The following is a 16,863-nucleotide window of genomic DNA, read 5'->3' as shown; positions in this document are numbered from 1 at the left end:
GATATTTCGAAATGAAGAAGAAAGTGGACATAAAGTATGTGTAGTGTTCAAGGAGGGCGTAGTCAGTTGTATCTCAAATACTTATCCTACCCTTCCCTAAGCCTACATTACAAGCTTAAAAAGCGCCTATGTGATCTCCAACCGAATGTTCTTGAGTTAGTGATAAACGAAAATAAAGGCAAGCTTATGGTGTGATATTTGTTAGCACTAGAACTTCTTTGTTGAGTGTGAGCGACTTTTGTGTATTTGTCCCTTGTGTCGTTGCTGTGAATATTGTGATTTTGGGACTTTCTTTCTTGTGAGGGCATATGGATTACGATAGAGTGGTGATGTTCAAAAATTCCAAGTTGAGTCAAGTGAGCATATCTAGCAAACTAGTGGTTTTGAGTCACTTATTGAGACTTGAGTGTTGTTGCTTGATTATTTTAAATCTCTATTGCATTCTTGAAATTGTATTTTGAATGAGGGAGTTATTTGGTTGAAGCTTCACATGCTTGTAGCCTAATTGTTGGTACCAACCAAAGTCATGCTTTTGTGCTTAAAATGGATCCTCATTGAGATTTTTGTTTTAGTTTGCTTGAGGACAAGCAAAGACTTTAAGTTGGGGGTGTTGATGAGTCGTGAAATTACGCGATATTCGACGCTAATTCCTTAAGCTTTTGTGACTCCTTAAGCACTTTTGTTGTTACTTTTTGTGTTTTTATGTTGTTTTGTAGGAAAAGATGCCCGAAGAGCATAAAAGAGCAAAATGGATCAAAATGGACCAAAATGGAACAAAATAGAGCAAAACAAGCCAAGTAGCTGAAATGAGTGATCGGAAGATACCAAGTGAAAAGAAAGTCAAAAAGAGGTCAAACTGGACATTTTTGCAAAACTGTCAAAACTGGACAGTTTTGCAAAAACGGGACAGATTTGCAAAACTGTCAAAAAGTGGACAGTTTTGCAAAAACGGGCAGAATTGCAAAAACAGAAATATGGGGGCAGATTTTGACATTTTTTGGACTTGGAAAAATTGGGGGGAGCTACAAAAGAGAGGCTAGGGCAAAACATTTTCTATCTTTGGTCATTTTGCAAGTTTTGGAGGCTAGGGTTTTCACCTACACCATTGGAGGAGAAGATTGGAGCACTTTAATGAGATAATTCTTAAACCTTTCTTCAACTCCTTGTTTTGTATTGAATATTTTAGTGTGTAGTATTTCATTTCTAGACTTGAATCTCGTTTATGAAAGTATTCTTGATTAAAGTTTGGTTTGAAACTCTTGTTATGCTTATGTATTGAATGATTCTTATTGCTATAGAAGTGGGTCTTTGTTGATTTAATTAATCTCGTTCTTGAATGTTTCCAAAGGGATTAGCTAACCCTAGGACTCACCCATTTACTTAGATTGAGCTTGGAAAAGGAAATCTAGGTTGGGAAAGATTAATTAACAAGAATTTGGGTCATTAAACTCATCTAATAACTTGAGCTCGGAAGAGGATAGTTACTTGAGGTTAAATTGATTGTGCCTAATATCACACTCTAAGGCTTGGAAAAGCTTAGAGTGAAATTCATTGATTTGGTTGGAAGACTTTCAATGAGATTTTAGAAATCATTATCTATTGACATAAACCCGTTCTTAGTTGTAAAATCGTGAAATACATTGGATCGTTACTTGAGTGTAATATCCTATTATCCATGCTTGTGGCCATTGATCATTTTACTCGCTTTCTAGGTAATTTTACATTTCCGCATTAGTTATAATTTTCTCAAAAACCCAAAATATTATTTATCGTTTGGCTTTAGCGTAGTTGGTGAAAGTTCCTTACTTTCTTAATCGCCTAGCATATTGTTCCCTGTGGGATCGACCCCGACTCATAGTTGGGTAAATATATTGCATACGACCGTGTACACTTTCTCTTTGAGGAGTGTATTTGGACGTTATCATTAAGTAGTCAAACCATACAGTTTTTATTTTTATTTTTTATATTAGCCTGAGATCTAATCTAGATATTAAACTGTTATATTTGTTATTCCGCTATGTCATTTATTTGTTATGTTCGGTAAAATAAATATACTTAAAATATTTATACTTTAAAATAACATAGAATTTAATTACTTTTTTATTTTTATTCCTACTCTAATAAATGTGAAAAGAGATTAATATCGTAAAAAAAAATATCAAATGGAGATCAAATAATGACTAAAGTAAATTACTCAAATTATAATTATAATCGACGTTTTCTTAAAAAATCATGCAAAAGACAACATGACAAATAAAATGAGATAAAAAATAATAAGTATTTTACACCTTTAAATTAATCGAATTAAAATTAAAAGTATCAACTGATGCTTAAAAATTGCTATTGTTTTATCTCAAAGAGAGAAATAGTTTCCTTTTAAACAAGTCTTCTCTTTTAAAAAATATTAATAAATTTGCCGATTTTGTATTCATAACAAACATTAATATAATAAATTTTTAGATACGGAGCACAAACTACAATTATATATATATATATATATATATATATATATATATATATATATATATATATATATATATATATATATATATATATATATATATTCAAAGATAACTATATACACATAAATGTATTATAATGTAAAGTGTTGGGCCCGTGCGCAGCACGGGCATAGAACGTCTAGTATATAAAGAATCATGAGTTAGAGAAGCTGGAAAGTGAAAGGAGAAAAAAGTTCATTTTATCGTATATAAAGTAAAAGAAACTTATCTTACTAGCAGGCACACGTTGGAACAATTCACCAAATTTAACATCTATATACTACATACATAGTGACTAAATTCTACATCGAATCAACAATTGCATGAGCGGTATATTCCACGTAAACTTTTATCATTCAACTAAGATTCATTAATATATTCTCACTTTTATTTATTTTGGTGGTGGTTATAATTTAATTTAACATGAAAGGGGGGCAATTATGTGGTTAAATTTTTGCATAATTTATTATTCAATTTTGTAATAGTTTCGCCAATTTTAATACTTTTACTAATGGCATATATCTACATAATCTAACAAAGAGTTATTTAAGAAGTAATAGCTTATGATGTTCGGCCAAAAAATGCATATATTTATTCATTGTTTGTCTTACATTTTAATACTTTTAATCGTCGTTTGAGTATTAACTTTAGTGATTTTGTGCTAATATGATATTTTGATATGTACGAATAAAGCGGTGTGAAGATGAAGAAATTTAGAACAACATTGAATAAAGCGTGGAAGAAAAAGAAAAAGAAAAAGAAAGGAGAAAAATGACAGGAGACGAGTGGGGAACAATCATTACACAAAGATTAGTGCAAAATGTGCAATTGAATTGAGAATTTGAAATTGGAACGAAACGTACCTGGAAGCAATACTTTCAACGGACCGCGATAGTGAAAGCGAGCACTTTCAGTGCTTTACCCAGTGCGACCGGCAGAGGCAATTTTCTGAATTCACTTCTTTCAATTTTATTTTGGACTCACTTATTTTGTCTGGGCTTTTTCCCTACACCTATAAATAGTCTATAAGACATAATTTTTACATAACTTTGGACAACTCTTGACTCGAAGTTCATAACTTTGGGCCTAGAGAAAGCTTGGAGCCGCCGTCGAAGCCGGAGTTATAGAATTTTACCTTTTCTGTAATATTCGTTTTTATGTTTTTATTCAGACGATTTGAAATTAATTTTTAATGTCTATGTGGAGTTAAATTATTTAGTTCTAGGGTGTTGGCCCAAACATGAAAGTTAATGTTTGATTATCGTTTATATCTATTGATTTTCCATCTTTGAGTTATTTATTAATTCTTGGTCTTAATTGTTTGATGATTTGACGAAATAGTTGAACACTATATGTGGTGTGTGAATCGAACTTGAGAAAGGGAATTTGCATGCGTAATAAGAATAAATAGAGCTTGTTTGAGATCCTAAGGGTAATCATTTCGCTATTGAGGATATAGATATACTCTTTAGCCGCGCTTAGTTGAATACGGCATTTAAATACGTTCTTGTTATTTTCTGACGATCATAAAGATATAGACGTTAGAGTAGCTTGAATAGACTTGTGAGCAATTCGAGAGATACTCATAAAGTTAATATTAACCCCTCAACTAGTAACCGAGAAAATAAATAGGTAGAATAATTAGAAGACTCAACTGGATTGTTAGTAGTCATAGTCCTAGATCTTTTTCTTATCCGATAAGAATCCGCTCTTTCTTGGTTAAAGTTCATTATTTTTTTTTTTTTTAAAATTAGTTGATACTTATATTTCTGGATTTTACTTCTTGTATAGATATTATGATCGTTTAATTAAGTAGATAGTTAATCACAAGTCTCTGTGAGTTCGATATCGAATTTCTAAAATTACTATATTACTTGTACAACCGCGTATACCATTTGCGTTTGAGAGCCACAATTGATATATTTGAACAACATTAATATCATGTTAATGAACAAAAGAATACATGTATTTGACGGCTTCATGCACTGTTTTCGACTCACGGAAGCTTTTCGGTGTAAGCCTCAGTTTCATTGTATTTTACATGGTAAATATTGATTGAAGTGCCTTAATTTATTTCTTTAGTTTTTTATATTTTAAATTCTCTTAATAAAAATATTCGCTCCCTAACCGCTCCTAATGCCAACATCTATAAGTTGTGCACTAGAGTTTAGATATAGAGCACATGATATGCCAATTCTAAGGCCAAACCCATCGACAAACGCCTGTGGTCATTCACTTCTTTCACTTGAGCACCTAAAGTGGCCCTTGTTCCATTTAGACACTTCAGGTGGGCCATTTCTATTCCACTTAGACACTTTTGCACCGTTATCGGAGCAAAACCAACATCAGTCGTCTCCTACATGGATTAAGTGGCCAATTAAATTGTACTAGCTCATTTAAATTGTGCCAACTCAATTAAATTGTGCCAAGTCATTTTAATTGTAAATTCACTAATTTGTAAATTCGTGGAGTTTTGATCATTAAAAATTGAGGCTTTTTGGGCTGGTTGGATGTGCAATGAGGTGGTGCCCCTTTGGTGTTGGTTTTACTCCGATAACAGTGCAAAAAGTGTCTAAGTGGAATAGGAATGACCCACCTGAAGTGTCTAAATAGAACAAGGGTCACTTTAGGTATTCAAGTGAAAGAAATGAACGACCACATGTGTGTTGATGGATTTGGCCCAATTCTAATGTACCTAATGGAGGGACATAACAATCAAACGCTATTTTATTAATTTATAATTCAATATGTTATTTTATTAATAAATTAAACCAAATAACTCTTAGTGTATAACCAATAATTGGGAATACCAAATGTGGAATTTGACTATATAATATTGAGTAATTTGCACAAATAGGATCTTCCAGTATCACTGTTTAAATTTTGATCTCGTTAAGAAAATATATAAGAAAATTATTTAACTTAAATTTCGTTTATTAGGAAATCAGTTGAATTTATTTGAAAGAGGTCTAGTTTAGCGACACAACTAATCTAAATTTCGTTAATCCTTTGATTAAGTGTTTTTTGCAATAAAAAATAGTTGACATAATGAGCGAAATGATTCGTCATAATTAAAGAACTGAAGCGTAAGAGGAAAGAAAATTCTTATTCAATCTCTCGAAAGAGTTATGAAAATGGCTTGATGAATATAATGCTTGAAAAATCGTAAGTTTTGCAGAGAACAGTTGAGTGTAATGTTGTCTTTGTTTATCCCGAAATTAGGTAATCAATTGAATTTGTGAATGATGTATAAGATGTGTGAATGAGCTTTAATCGATTTGATTAGAAGAAAATGGATATGGATATGCTATGAGCAAGTGAATAATAATCGATGGTTTACACTAAATGTATGTATTTAATAATGTATGAATATTGTTTAATTGAATAAAGCTAAAGAAGAGCACACTGAATCCGGACCAAAATCAGAGAATGAGAGGGGGAGATTTTATATATTTTGCTATTACAATGTTCTAGACCTGAAGAAGACAACCCTTGAAAGTAGGGTAATGCCCCCTATTTATAATTTTGCCTTATTGGCCTCATACAACATAAAGCCCTTTTGAATAAAGAAAAACCCTAAAAGGATAAGGTTGGGTCGTACGGTCATAAAAATCGGATGATAGGCAATACAATGTGGCAAAACGGTCTTGACGCGGGGCAATTGTGTAACGGATCACCCGGACCAATGGCCACGAACAACCGGGACAACGGCCACGACCAACCGGACTAACGACCACGATCAACTCGGCTATGGGGAAACCGGACCAAACGATTTCCTTCGCTTTCTTCGAATCAAGCACTTCTCCGGTCCGAAAGAAAGTCTTCATGCTCGTTCTTGTTTCTTTCTTCCCTCGATCTCCAGTCTCACCGGTTTAGCATATGTCTGATTTTTACTGTATACAGATAGTCCCCACACTTTCCGGACCGTAGTTTTACCGAGTAACGGGAAGTGGATGAATCAAGAAACCGGTGGTTCCATATGCTCGTTATTATCTTTTCATTTTGGCGGGAACAGTTGCGTCACGTCCTTCTGTCATCAGCCACGTGTCTCATCCCGGATGGTCAGCTCTGACAACCGTCGTAACGTACGTCATTTCAAGTCACTTCTCATTAATTGTGGGACACGTGGCATTCCCCAGTTGGCTGGGATCTGAAACCGTCTCGATCCCCATAACTATATAATGCCTTTCACCTCTTCATTTTTCCATTTTACGTCTTCATTTCACTTCACTTCTCTATTTTATTTCTTCAGTTCATCACTTTTAATCATCCTCCATCTCATATTTCTTGCTGATTCATTGCTTATATTGCGTGAGAGGAAACCAACTCCACCAACTTCTTCTTTAGCTGTTTTTGTTTAGAAAGTGCTGCTTCTTTTTCTTCCTACTCTTACTATTTTGAATTTTTTCTTGACTGCTCCCTTACTCCTATTTTTTAACTTCTTTTTCAAATTCACCAAATCTCCTTTTCCATAACTTCCAAATGTCTGCTAACACCGAAGCCACATCCCATGATGTTCCTTCGGTTTCTTCTCAAGGAACCGAGCCAACTTCTCAACCCAAGGGAAAAATCGCCTTTGAGCCCACTGCTTTGGACATTGTACCGTCCAAACCCAACTATAACAAGGATTTCGAGGTTGAGAAACCTTCTCTAGTTTCCGATAGGGGGTTTGATGTAAGACGGTACCCCTCGTCCATTACCGAGGACAAACTTGATCTAGTCCGGGCTGATTGCGGATGGGATAACCGTCCGGTACAAGTTTTTTCCCCCGGACCTGATGAATCAATCACCGACCATCGGGAGGGCTTCTTATATGTTTACACCTATCCTTTCATACTCAAGCTCGACCCCCCGATCGACCCGGTTATTTTAGATATGTGCCGGACTTACAATGTAACCCTGGCCCAGATTGGTCCGATTGTCTGGAGGACCGTGGCCTGCCTCCGGCTGTTGGCCAATAACTTGAAAAAAGGAGTTCACGCTGGCTCACTTCATCCGGTTATACTCCCCGAGGTTGCTCGGGGGGGGGGGGGGGTATAATAAAGCTCACTAAGCGAAGCCGGAACCCAATCTGTTCGAAGATGGACGAAGATAGAGACCGGGGTTGGCTGGAGCGTTACGTCTGGGTGAGGACCGCAAACATTATTCCGGCCAACTACATGCCCTTCCTGGAGAGGTGGAATGATAATTGTAAGTCTCAGTTCTTTTAATAATTGCTTTTGAATGCTTTGTCAAACACTGGTCCTTTCACATTCTCACTATTTGTCCCCTTCTTTATACCAGCCTTGGCGTGGATACCTCCGGCTGTCCGGAACATCAACGAATGGGTTAGTGCTCTCCTAAGCCAACACACCCACGAAGCACGGACATGGGGACTCCTGTCGTGTGGCCGATGGGTCGCTTAAAACCACGGTAATACTTTGCTTCTATCGGTATTCATTGCATTTTCTACCTTTTCCTTTCGTAACATCTACGGCATTCAGGTTTACTCAAGGGCTCGGCGAACCCAAGACCGGAGCCAGCGGCTGAAACCGCTGCGTCGGCACCCGAGTTCGATTTAGTGGGTACATCCCGTATCATTGCTGCCGCCAACAAGAGAAAAAAGCCCTCGGACAAAGGGCAGAACCGAAGAAGAGGGCGAGGAGCGTCGTTCGGACTCTAAGAGACAAAACATAGCCCGAGCTCCTCGTTCGGAGGATCGGTGTGACCCCTTCCGTTGCTTCTATTCCGGAGGAGGGTACCACCATTTCATCACTTCCTTCAGCCGGGGAAGGACCGTCAGCTCCGGCTTTGCACATAGGTGGGGAAGAAGTTCATTACCCGACTCTTCTAAGGTCGATTGAATTTGTTGATATTTCAGGTGATGGTTCATCCGAGGAAATCCCCCTGCGAAGGACCAGAAGGTCCGGGCATGCGCCGATCAGAGGGCTGAGCCGGTCCCTGAGATCGAAGTTCCAGTGGATGTGGGCCCACTGCCCTGCTATGAGACTGGTGCAACTTTCGAGATCCCTGCCTCTACCAAGGCTGCTGAGGCTGCTCCGGGTTCATCAACTCCAACTTCAAGGTCGGATAATTTTGATGACATGTTCTCGGATACTCCTCCTGCTACCGGGGAAGCTACCGGTTTTGGACATCTCCCTATACCTCGAGTCACGAGGGCGGCTAGCCGGTCCTTCAAAAGTTGATGTGAGATATTTTCTGATTAGTCCTTCAAAGGATGTTTTCCTTCACTCCAATTTTAATTTTATCTCCGTTAAATTATCTGAATTGACAAAATTTAATACTTATCTTTATTTTATCTATTTTATTAATTTATACATGTTATGCAGGATTAGTACAACTAATTGGTACTATTCCCCATTACTATTATCTGAATTGATAAAATATAATACTTATCTTTATTTAATCTATCTTATTAATAATTATAGAAGTTATGCTGAGTTAGTACGACGAATTGAGGGTACTATATCATGCATATGCAGTCAAAAATGGAGTCCGGAGCCTAAAGGGTATAAAAATACACGGTTTTTACCAAAAGGGAACGTTAAAAATTTATTATACCAAAACGGGTATATCGTGGGCTGATCCACGATATACCCCAATTTTTTTTATTTTTTTTTTTAAATTATCAGAAAACGAAAACGAAAAAAAAAATAAAAAAAATTACAAGTATAACGTGGACTGATCCACGTTATACAAAATAAATTGTATAACGTGGATCAGTCCACGTTATACAAGTTTTAATTGTATAACGTGGACTGATCCACGTTATACAATTTATTTTGTATAACGTGGATCAGTCCACGTTATACAATTTATTTTGTATATTTGGACTGATCCTTTTGCCCTAATTTATTTACCTTCGTTCCCATCCCCCTAAAATCTTCCGCCGCTTCTTCATTCCCTTCGTTGTCTTCTTCATTCCCTTGCTAAAATCTTCAATTCTCCTCCATTAATTACAGAAGCTCTATTTTCTTCTACTTTTCCTTCTCCTCTATTTTTTTTAAACCCTGCAAAACAATCTAATTTTTGAAGTAGCATCTCCAGCGTATTCATCTATTATTGCTATTTAAATTGAGGTATTTTTTCTAACTCATATAATATTGTATATTTATAATAGATATAGATCTGTTTTTCTTATATATCTTAATTGTTATTTTTTATTTGTGTTATTTAATACGTTTCTGTTATTTTGTGTTATTTTAATTTGAACTTAAAATATGATTGTTAGAAGCATTATTATATAAAAGGTCCTATTTGTTTAGTAGCACTTTTGAAGAAATTTGTTGTTATGTTACTGTTATTTTTGTGAATTCTTATATAAAAGATCTGAATAACTAAATAATATATTTTGTTAGGAATTGTTATGTTGCTGTTATTTTTGTTAGTGTTGTGGATGTTTGTAAAACGTGGACTGATCCACGTTATACAAAATATAGTGTATAACGTGGATCAATCCACATTTTACAAGTTGAAACATTGTGGAACTGGATATTGCCAATAATAGACCGATGATGACATTTTCGGTACAGGAAAAAAGAATTGTGAAATGTGTCAAAGAATCGAATTTTTTCCTCTCTTTTTGTGAATGTTGCTTTGTTTGATGTATTTATGCATTACCATAGTAATTTATGACCGCAGAACCTGTAATTTCTTCAATATATTTTGTTATGGATTTTTATACAATATATTTTGTTATGGATTGTTATACAATATATTTTTTTAATAGTGAGTTACTCCAAATAACTTGATCTGGATTTCCTATTTTTTTTTTGTATAAGGTATGGAGTTTCCACGGGTATGCGTACATCCGGGACCAGAAGTGTACGATGTGTTAACACTCCAGGAGAAGCATCGTTCAGAGGCTGTGTGGGATGGTTCCTTGAGAGGACCGACTGGATGCCTGTTTCCTCGCCGCGCGGATACTGAATTTTGGAAGCATGTGAGGCGTCATCCTTTTCATCCTCGCATCCTTGACTACTTTGGCCTGTGTGGATTTAGGGGAGTAATAGAGGTAGGATGTGTATCATATGATTGGGCAGTCATCACTGCACTTATAGAGAGATGGCGTCCTGAGACGCACACCTTTCATCTGCGTACAGGTGAGGCGACCATCACATTACAAGATATCGAGGTCATGTTTGGCTTGGTTGTTGATGGTTATCCCTTGAATAATCTTAATGCTAGATATATCGATATTGGTGGGTGGCAACAATTGATCCATGAGCTTACTGGTTGGGCACCCGGTCTGGATTGTTTTAATGGTGTTAGTAGGTTAGAAGTACATAAATTAATTGAATATATTAGAGGCTTAGATGATATTACAGATCAGACCCCAGAAATTGATGTGCAACAGCGGGTTAGGTTGTACTTGCTATGGCTTTGTGGCGGCACGATATTTCCGGATAAGTCCGGTGACTTACTGAATTTAGATTATTTGCTTGACATGCGTGACCTTAGAGCAATGAATGAACAAGCTTGGGGAGCGGCTGCATTGTCATATTTGTATACTTGTTTATGCCGTGCTTCGTTGAGGAAAGCGAAGGATGTGTGTGGATTCATTTCCTTATTGCAGGTACGTGACCTTTAAAATTATATAATTTTATTTGGTTGTCCTATTTGATAGTTATAAGGTTTTTATGTATTTATTTTTATTTTTTAATATAGGTTTGGGCTTGGGAGCGCATTATACCGATGCAGCCACCATGCAGGGCTCTTCCGCCACACACGGCTCTTGCACGAAGGTGGACTCATCGTAAATCCCACGAAAATGAGGCACGCGATGTTTTACCCATATGTAGGGATGTATTGGACAACCTAATAGATGGCCAGGTATTGTATCATAATTATGGTTGTTAATGGCGTTTTGATAGAATAGTTATGCTTATGTGTAATTTATGTTCTTTCTATCGTAGTTTGTGTGGCAGCCTTATTCAGAGGCCATCATCAACAGACTCCCTGAGTGGTGTCTGCGTGGCCGAGATATTTGGATGGCGAAAGTTCCCCTTATTTGTGGGATCTATCGAGAGTGGCACATGGTAGACCGCGTTCTCAGACAGTTTGGTAGGAAGCAACATATTCCGGGTCCATGTGCAGAGATTGATCCTTTTCATTACAAACGTGACAAGCGGTATGCTATAAAAGTGGAGGATCAAGAATATTTTACAGAAACAGACTTTTTGTGGGGAAATCGTCGAGATAGTTTAATTCAGGCCGAGTATGAAACTCAAGATCCACAGTCACTATCAGAGTATTTTTGTTGGTATCGACGTCACTCGCGCACTTTCATAGGAAATCCTGCGCATAAAGTGGATAGAGGATACCAACACATGGCAGGCAGGCATGAGGCACTGGTACGTACATTACATTCCATTAGATGTTTGATGTCTTTATATGTGTCTTAGACCACTATCAAATATCGATTTGTTTTTAGGCTTTAGGACATCAAGAATCATACAGGTTGGCTCAGCAGACTATCCAAGATCCAACCAAGTCTAATGAAGTGAAGGAAATAGCAGAGATGTTTAGCCACATTAATACAGAGTCCATGGTTGCTGCCTCTCTGGGGACGATGTTGAGTTTCGCTCCATATTATACACCACCGGCAGAGTATGTTGAGCCGCCTACTATGCAAGTGCCTCGTCATCAACGTCCTAATGTACCAAGACCTGCGGCGCGTGGTAGAGGACGCCAATCAGGTAACAGACGGGGTCGAACTCCCGTGGATCACCAGTTGGTTGATGAGGAAGAGGTTCGTTTTGATCAAGATATGCCCAGCTCAACGATGCATACAGATGATGATGCATATCACCCAATAATAGATTTTATGTCCAGCTCATCGACGTTAGCTCCCGAGGTTCAATCACCAGCAGTAATCAGAAGTGAGGGGCCTTTTCAGGCATTCGCATCGTCTGGGCCTATTAGCCTGGCAGTTATGGCCCAACAGTTTAGTGGTCAGACAAGCAGCTCTTATGGGATGACTGAGGGGCCTTTACCTGCATTCACTGGACAGAGCTCTTCAATTGGGAGGAGACTGAGTTTTACCGATGTGAGTATTCTAACCACTCAAATAGCTTGTATCTTGTTTAAAGTAATGGCTACTTTAATCGTAAAAAATATTATTTATTTTGCATAGTCTCCCATGGAATTTGATGTTGGATCCTCACACATTCCTGTGCCGGATGTACAGACTTTAGAGCCACAGGTTAGCTTTTAATTCAATTTTTTTTGAGACTTGTGGTTGTTATGTGGTGTTTTGTCTTGGTTGCTTTGGTTGTTTGTGTTGGTATATGGTATTGGAGGAACTCCTTGTTACAGGGGAGATGCTGTCCGATTTTACGTAGACAATCAATGTTTTTTATGGCATTTACAGGATACAGGTGTGATACAAGAGGACGATCACCAACGTAGATCAAAACGAGAACGTCGTCAAACTCGGTGTGGCACGGGGGGGAAAAAGGGACACTGTAAAAATTAAATTTTTATTATATAGTGGGTAACTTCAAGTTGGGAAAAATTACTATTTTTATTTGCCAATTTCTGTCTATTTTTATTCAATTCTGGTTCACCTCGTTTCTGCATATTTAATGTGTGTAAAGTTTGCAACAAAATGGAATTGAAAAAAGTTGGAGTGTAATTTTGTTGGCCAAATATGAATTGCAAATCGTTGGCAACGTTTTGCAATTCATATTATTGCAAAACGTTGGCTGGAAAACGTTGGAGTAATTTTGTTGGCCAAATATGAATTGAAAACGTTGGCTGTAATTTTGTTGGCCAATTGCAAATCGTTGGCTAACCAACGTTTTGCAATTCATATTATTGCAAAACGTTGGCTGGCCAACGTTTTGCAAGAATATGTATTGTAAAACGTTGGCTGGCCAACGTTTTACAATTTATGAATTGCAAAACGTTGGCTTGCAACGATATTTTTTCCTATAAAATCGCACAATACATGCAGTCGTCCATGCAATCGTCAAATGAAGCGTGTTTTGCGTAAAATTAAATAGTAAAATCCGTGAATCATTAACGTTTTACAAAATATGAACATATTATTGATTGGTAATTGATTCGACAAATTATTTTTACGTCAAATCACGTAAAATTAAATAGTAAAATCCGTGAATCATTAACGTTTTACAAAATATAAAATCATCTAATCTGCCATGTAATCGTCAAATCAAGCGTGTTTTGCGTAAAATCGAATAGTAAAATCCGTGAATCATTAGTTTTATATAAAATCCGTGAATCATTAGTTTTTCCTCACTAAATTCTACACTTCTCTATTGTAGACTTCATTTTTTAAGAACTCTCAACTTCTCTTTTGTACTCTCCATTAATTTCTACTTCTGTATTCTCTTGAAAAACATATGGCGGAAAATTATGTAAGAGTTAATTTATATTGGGGTGGGGAAGTTGTGTATGAAGAAGGTTCAGTTAGATATAACCGTCGTCCGGAAGCCGTACAGCGCTTTCCAATTTCCCTCAAATACGATCGTCTACAACATGTTTTCATAAGCAAAATGGCCATATCTGATCCAAATCTTTCGGTGGTTATCACTGGACGATATCCAACATCAATTACAGCTAGGGGATTTCCCATTTACGAGGAAACTCTTATTTCGGACGATGACTCCTTATCGTTATTTCTTCGAAGTCCTGACATATTTAGCAATCATATCAGTATAGCCACACTTGACATGTATGCAACTGTTGAACGCTCTACTAATGTTGGAGCACCCACTGACGATGAGTTTGATATTCGGGGTACTACGTATCTTCCCGCTATGAATATTGGGCTTCAAAGAGGTACACTTCAACAAGAAACAATGGTAGGAGTTGGTAGCCAGTCACATAACTTTGGTTGGACTATGCAGAGCTGTGATATTCCTGGACCGAGTAGTGCTCCAGATACAACTGAATTAGATGGCGGGAGTATAGTTCGATATCACCCTACTCAAGTAGAGTCATTTACAGAAAGGTAAATATAATGATGTTTTATGAAAACTTTCTCATTTACGTTCTATTAAATGTCTTTGTGCGTTTAACCATCACAAGAATACAACATATTATTTAGTTCTCATGTACTATTTTATAATATAACTTTCAGGATAACTATGTAAATTATTATACTGCAAATTCTAACTAACGTCTTTCATTGTTCATTCATGGAAAATAAAAAGAATACAACATGTTATTTTGTTCTCATGCACTATTTTTATAATATAACTTTATTTTTATTTTTCATTTTGTAATCGGCATGTTATTTTGATTATTTTTTATTTTTTAATTTGTCCTTGGGGTTAATATAATCTTTTTAAATTTTAATTTTATTTATTTATGTAGGTGTAACGATTTTGAAGAAAACCCCGTGTTGACTCAGCTCACACAAATTGTGAGCAATAACGACGTAGCTAATGATCACTCCGATAAGTCAGATAGTGATATTCCATTAGATCAAACAGAAACAGACGATGATCACTCATCTGATGGTGATGGTCATTCTGATGAAGACATTACTACTCCGAGTGATGGTAACGTTAGCTACCATTCTAATGCGATTCCATATTTGGACAACACAGAAGAAGGCCCAGATGATTTTGCCTTCATGAGAGATGACGGTCCAATTCGATCTGCACTTTGGGATTGTAATAAACCTGAATTTATCAGATCAGGTTAGTATGGTGACAATGAATATTCTTTTTATTTATTGGACCATTTTTAAGGGGTTGATAATTTTTCTTGTACTATGCAATTAGGTATGTTATTTCAGAACAAGCAGGAAATGAAAGGCGCAGTGAGACTATATTGTCTCAAAGAAAAGAAAGAGTTCATTTGTGATCAATCCAAAGGTAAATTTTGGAGGGTTATTTGCAAGCGTCATATGTTGGGGTGTGAGTGGATGATCCGTTTTAGAGAAATTTCAAGTGGTATGTGGAAGGCAGGCAAAGCGGATCTCCACCACAGTTGTTTGACGGATGATTACAGAAAGGATCATTCCAATTTGAACAGTCACCTAATTGCTACTACGTTGATACCATATATTATGGTCGATCCATACATCAGTATTAAGTCTGTTCAGCAAAAAATAAAAGGATTGCATTTTTTTACTCCTAGTTATAGAAAAGCACAAAAGGGGCGTAAGAAAGCTATTGAAATGGTATTTGGTGATTTTGAAACCTCTTTCAACACATTGCCCCGATACATGGCTGCCTTAAAATATTTCAATCCGGGGACCGTTGTTGAGTGGGAGCACCAATCAACTACAATGCAAGGTGAACACATCTTCAAGTTTCTGTTCTGGGCTTATAAACCAAGCATCGATGGATTCAAAAGTTGCAGGCCTGTCATCTCAATAGACGGTACTCATCTGTACGGTAAGTATGAGATGAAACTGCTAATTGCTGTTGGAATTGATGCAAACAATAACATTTTTCCACTTGCATATGCTATTGTTGCACGTGAGAGCTTTGAGTCCTGGACGTGGTTCCTTGTGTTGTTGTGGAGACATATTGTTCGTGAGAGACAAGGAATTGGACTTATTTCTGACCGTCATCAAGGAATCTTGCAATGTGTCCAAACACATGATTGGTTACAACCACCATCCACACACCATAGGTTTTGCGTTCGGCATTTGAAAAGCAACTTCAATAAAAAGTTCCTCAATACTGACCTTGAGAAGCTAATGTGGTTGGCGGCTACAGAGCACCAGAAGAAGAAGTATAAAATGAGGATGAAACAAATCAAAACAATGTCATCTCTAGCGTATTTGTGGTTAAAATCTCTTCCGGAGGAAAAATGGACATTGCATAAGGACAACGGTCATAGGTGGGGGGCTATGACAACGAATGTCTCCGAATCTTATAACGGTTTATTGAAGAAAGCTCGTGGATTGCCAGTTACTGCCATGGTCCGTTATACGTTTAAAAATCTTGTTGATCGGTTTGTTGAGAGAAGCACCCTTGCTGATTTGTTGATTGCGGATAAAAAATTTTGGCCGCGCGCTGTTGAAAAGAAGTTTGATGAATACTGGGAGAGGTCCCTAAAGCATACTGACATGCAGCAATACAATGCAACTGAAGGGGTCTTTGAGATTCTAACATTTGCACACGAAGGTAAGGGCGGAAATATACATAAAGTCTCTGCCGAAGGGAAAAAATGTTCGTGTGGAAAGTGGAGAAACTACCATATGCCATGTTCATATGCAATTAAATTTTGTGATATTCGCGGAATTCAACCAAAGACCTATGTTAGCAAGTACTACAGTTGCATGTTTTATAAGCAAACGTACAGTGAAAAGTTTTCACCGTTGGGTGATGAGGCATATTGGCCACCTTCTCCCTTCAGTTTAATTGCAAACACTGAA

The 16,863-nt window shown here is 36.9% G+C and overlaps 1 protein-coding gene across 2 annotated transcripts; it reads left to right on the top strand.

Moving 5' to 3' along the window:
• The first annotated feature begins 9,332 nt into the window (after nucleotides 1-9,332).
• Nucleotides 9,333-13,295, top strand: LOC132603734 (serine/threonine-protein phosphatase 7 long form homolog). Of its 2 annotated transcripts, XM_060316918.1 has the most exons (7): nucleotides 10,467-10,603; nucleotides 10,689-11,076; nucleotides 11,169-11,333; nucleotides 11,417-11,854; nucleotides 11,935-12,549; nucleotides 12,637-12,705; nucleotides 12,874-13,293. In XM_060316918.1, the coding sequence occupies exons 2-7, from the start codon at nucleotides 10,948-10,950 to the stop codon at nucleotides 12,976-12,978; spliced, it is 1,521 nt and encodes a 506-aa protein (XP_060172901.1). In that variant the 5' UTR covers nucleotides 10,467-10,603; nucleotides 10,689-10,947; the 3' UTR covers nucleotides 12,979-13,293. The 2 variants fall into 2 exon arrangements, with proteins under 2 accessions (XP_060172900.1, XP_060172901.1); XM_060316917.1 differs by having other exon boundaries at nucleotides 9,333-11,076; nucleotides 12,874-13,295.
• The last annotated feature ends 3,568 nt before the right edge of the window (nucleotides 13,296-16,863 follow it).

This window comes from Lycium barbarum, chromosome 7 (assembly GCF_019175385.1).
Source record: "Lycium barbarum isolate Lr01 chromosome 7, ASM1917538v2, whole genome shotgun sequence".
Taxonomy (NCBI): Eukaryota; Viridiplantae; Streptophyta; class Magnoliopsida; order Solanales; family Solanaceae; genus Lycium; species Lycium barbarum.
This window is presented reverse-complemented; position numbering and strand designations above follow the sequence as displayed.

Coding starts and splice junctions, on each gene's coding strand:
- LOC132603734 (XM_060316917.1), top strand. CDS start 10,285: ATGGAGTTTCCACGGGTATGCGTACATCCGGGACCAGAAGTGTACGAT. Junction 11,077..11,168: donor GATTCATTTCCTTATTGCAG/GTACGTGACCTT, acceptor TTTTTAATATAG/GTTTGGGCTTGGGAGCGCAT. Junction 12,706..12,873: donor TACAGACTTTAGAGCCACAG/GTTAGCTTTTAA, acceptor TGGCATTTACAG/GATACAGGTGTGATACAAGA.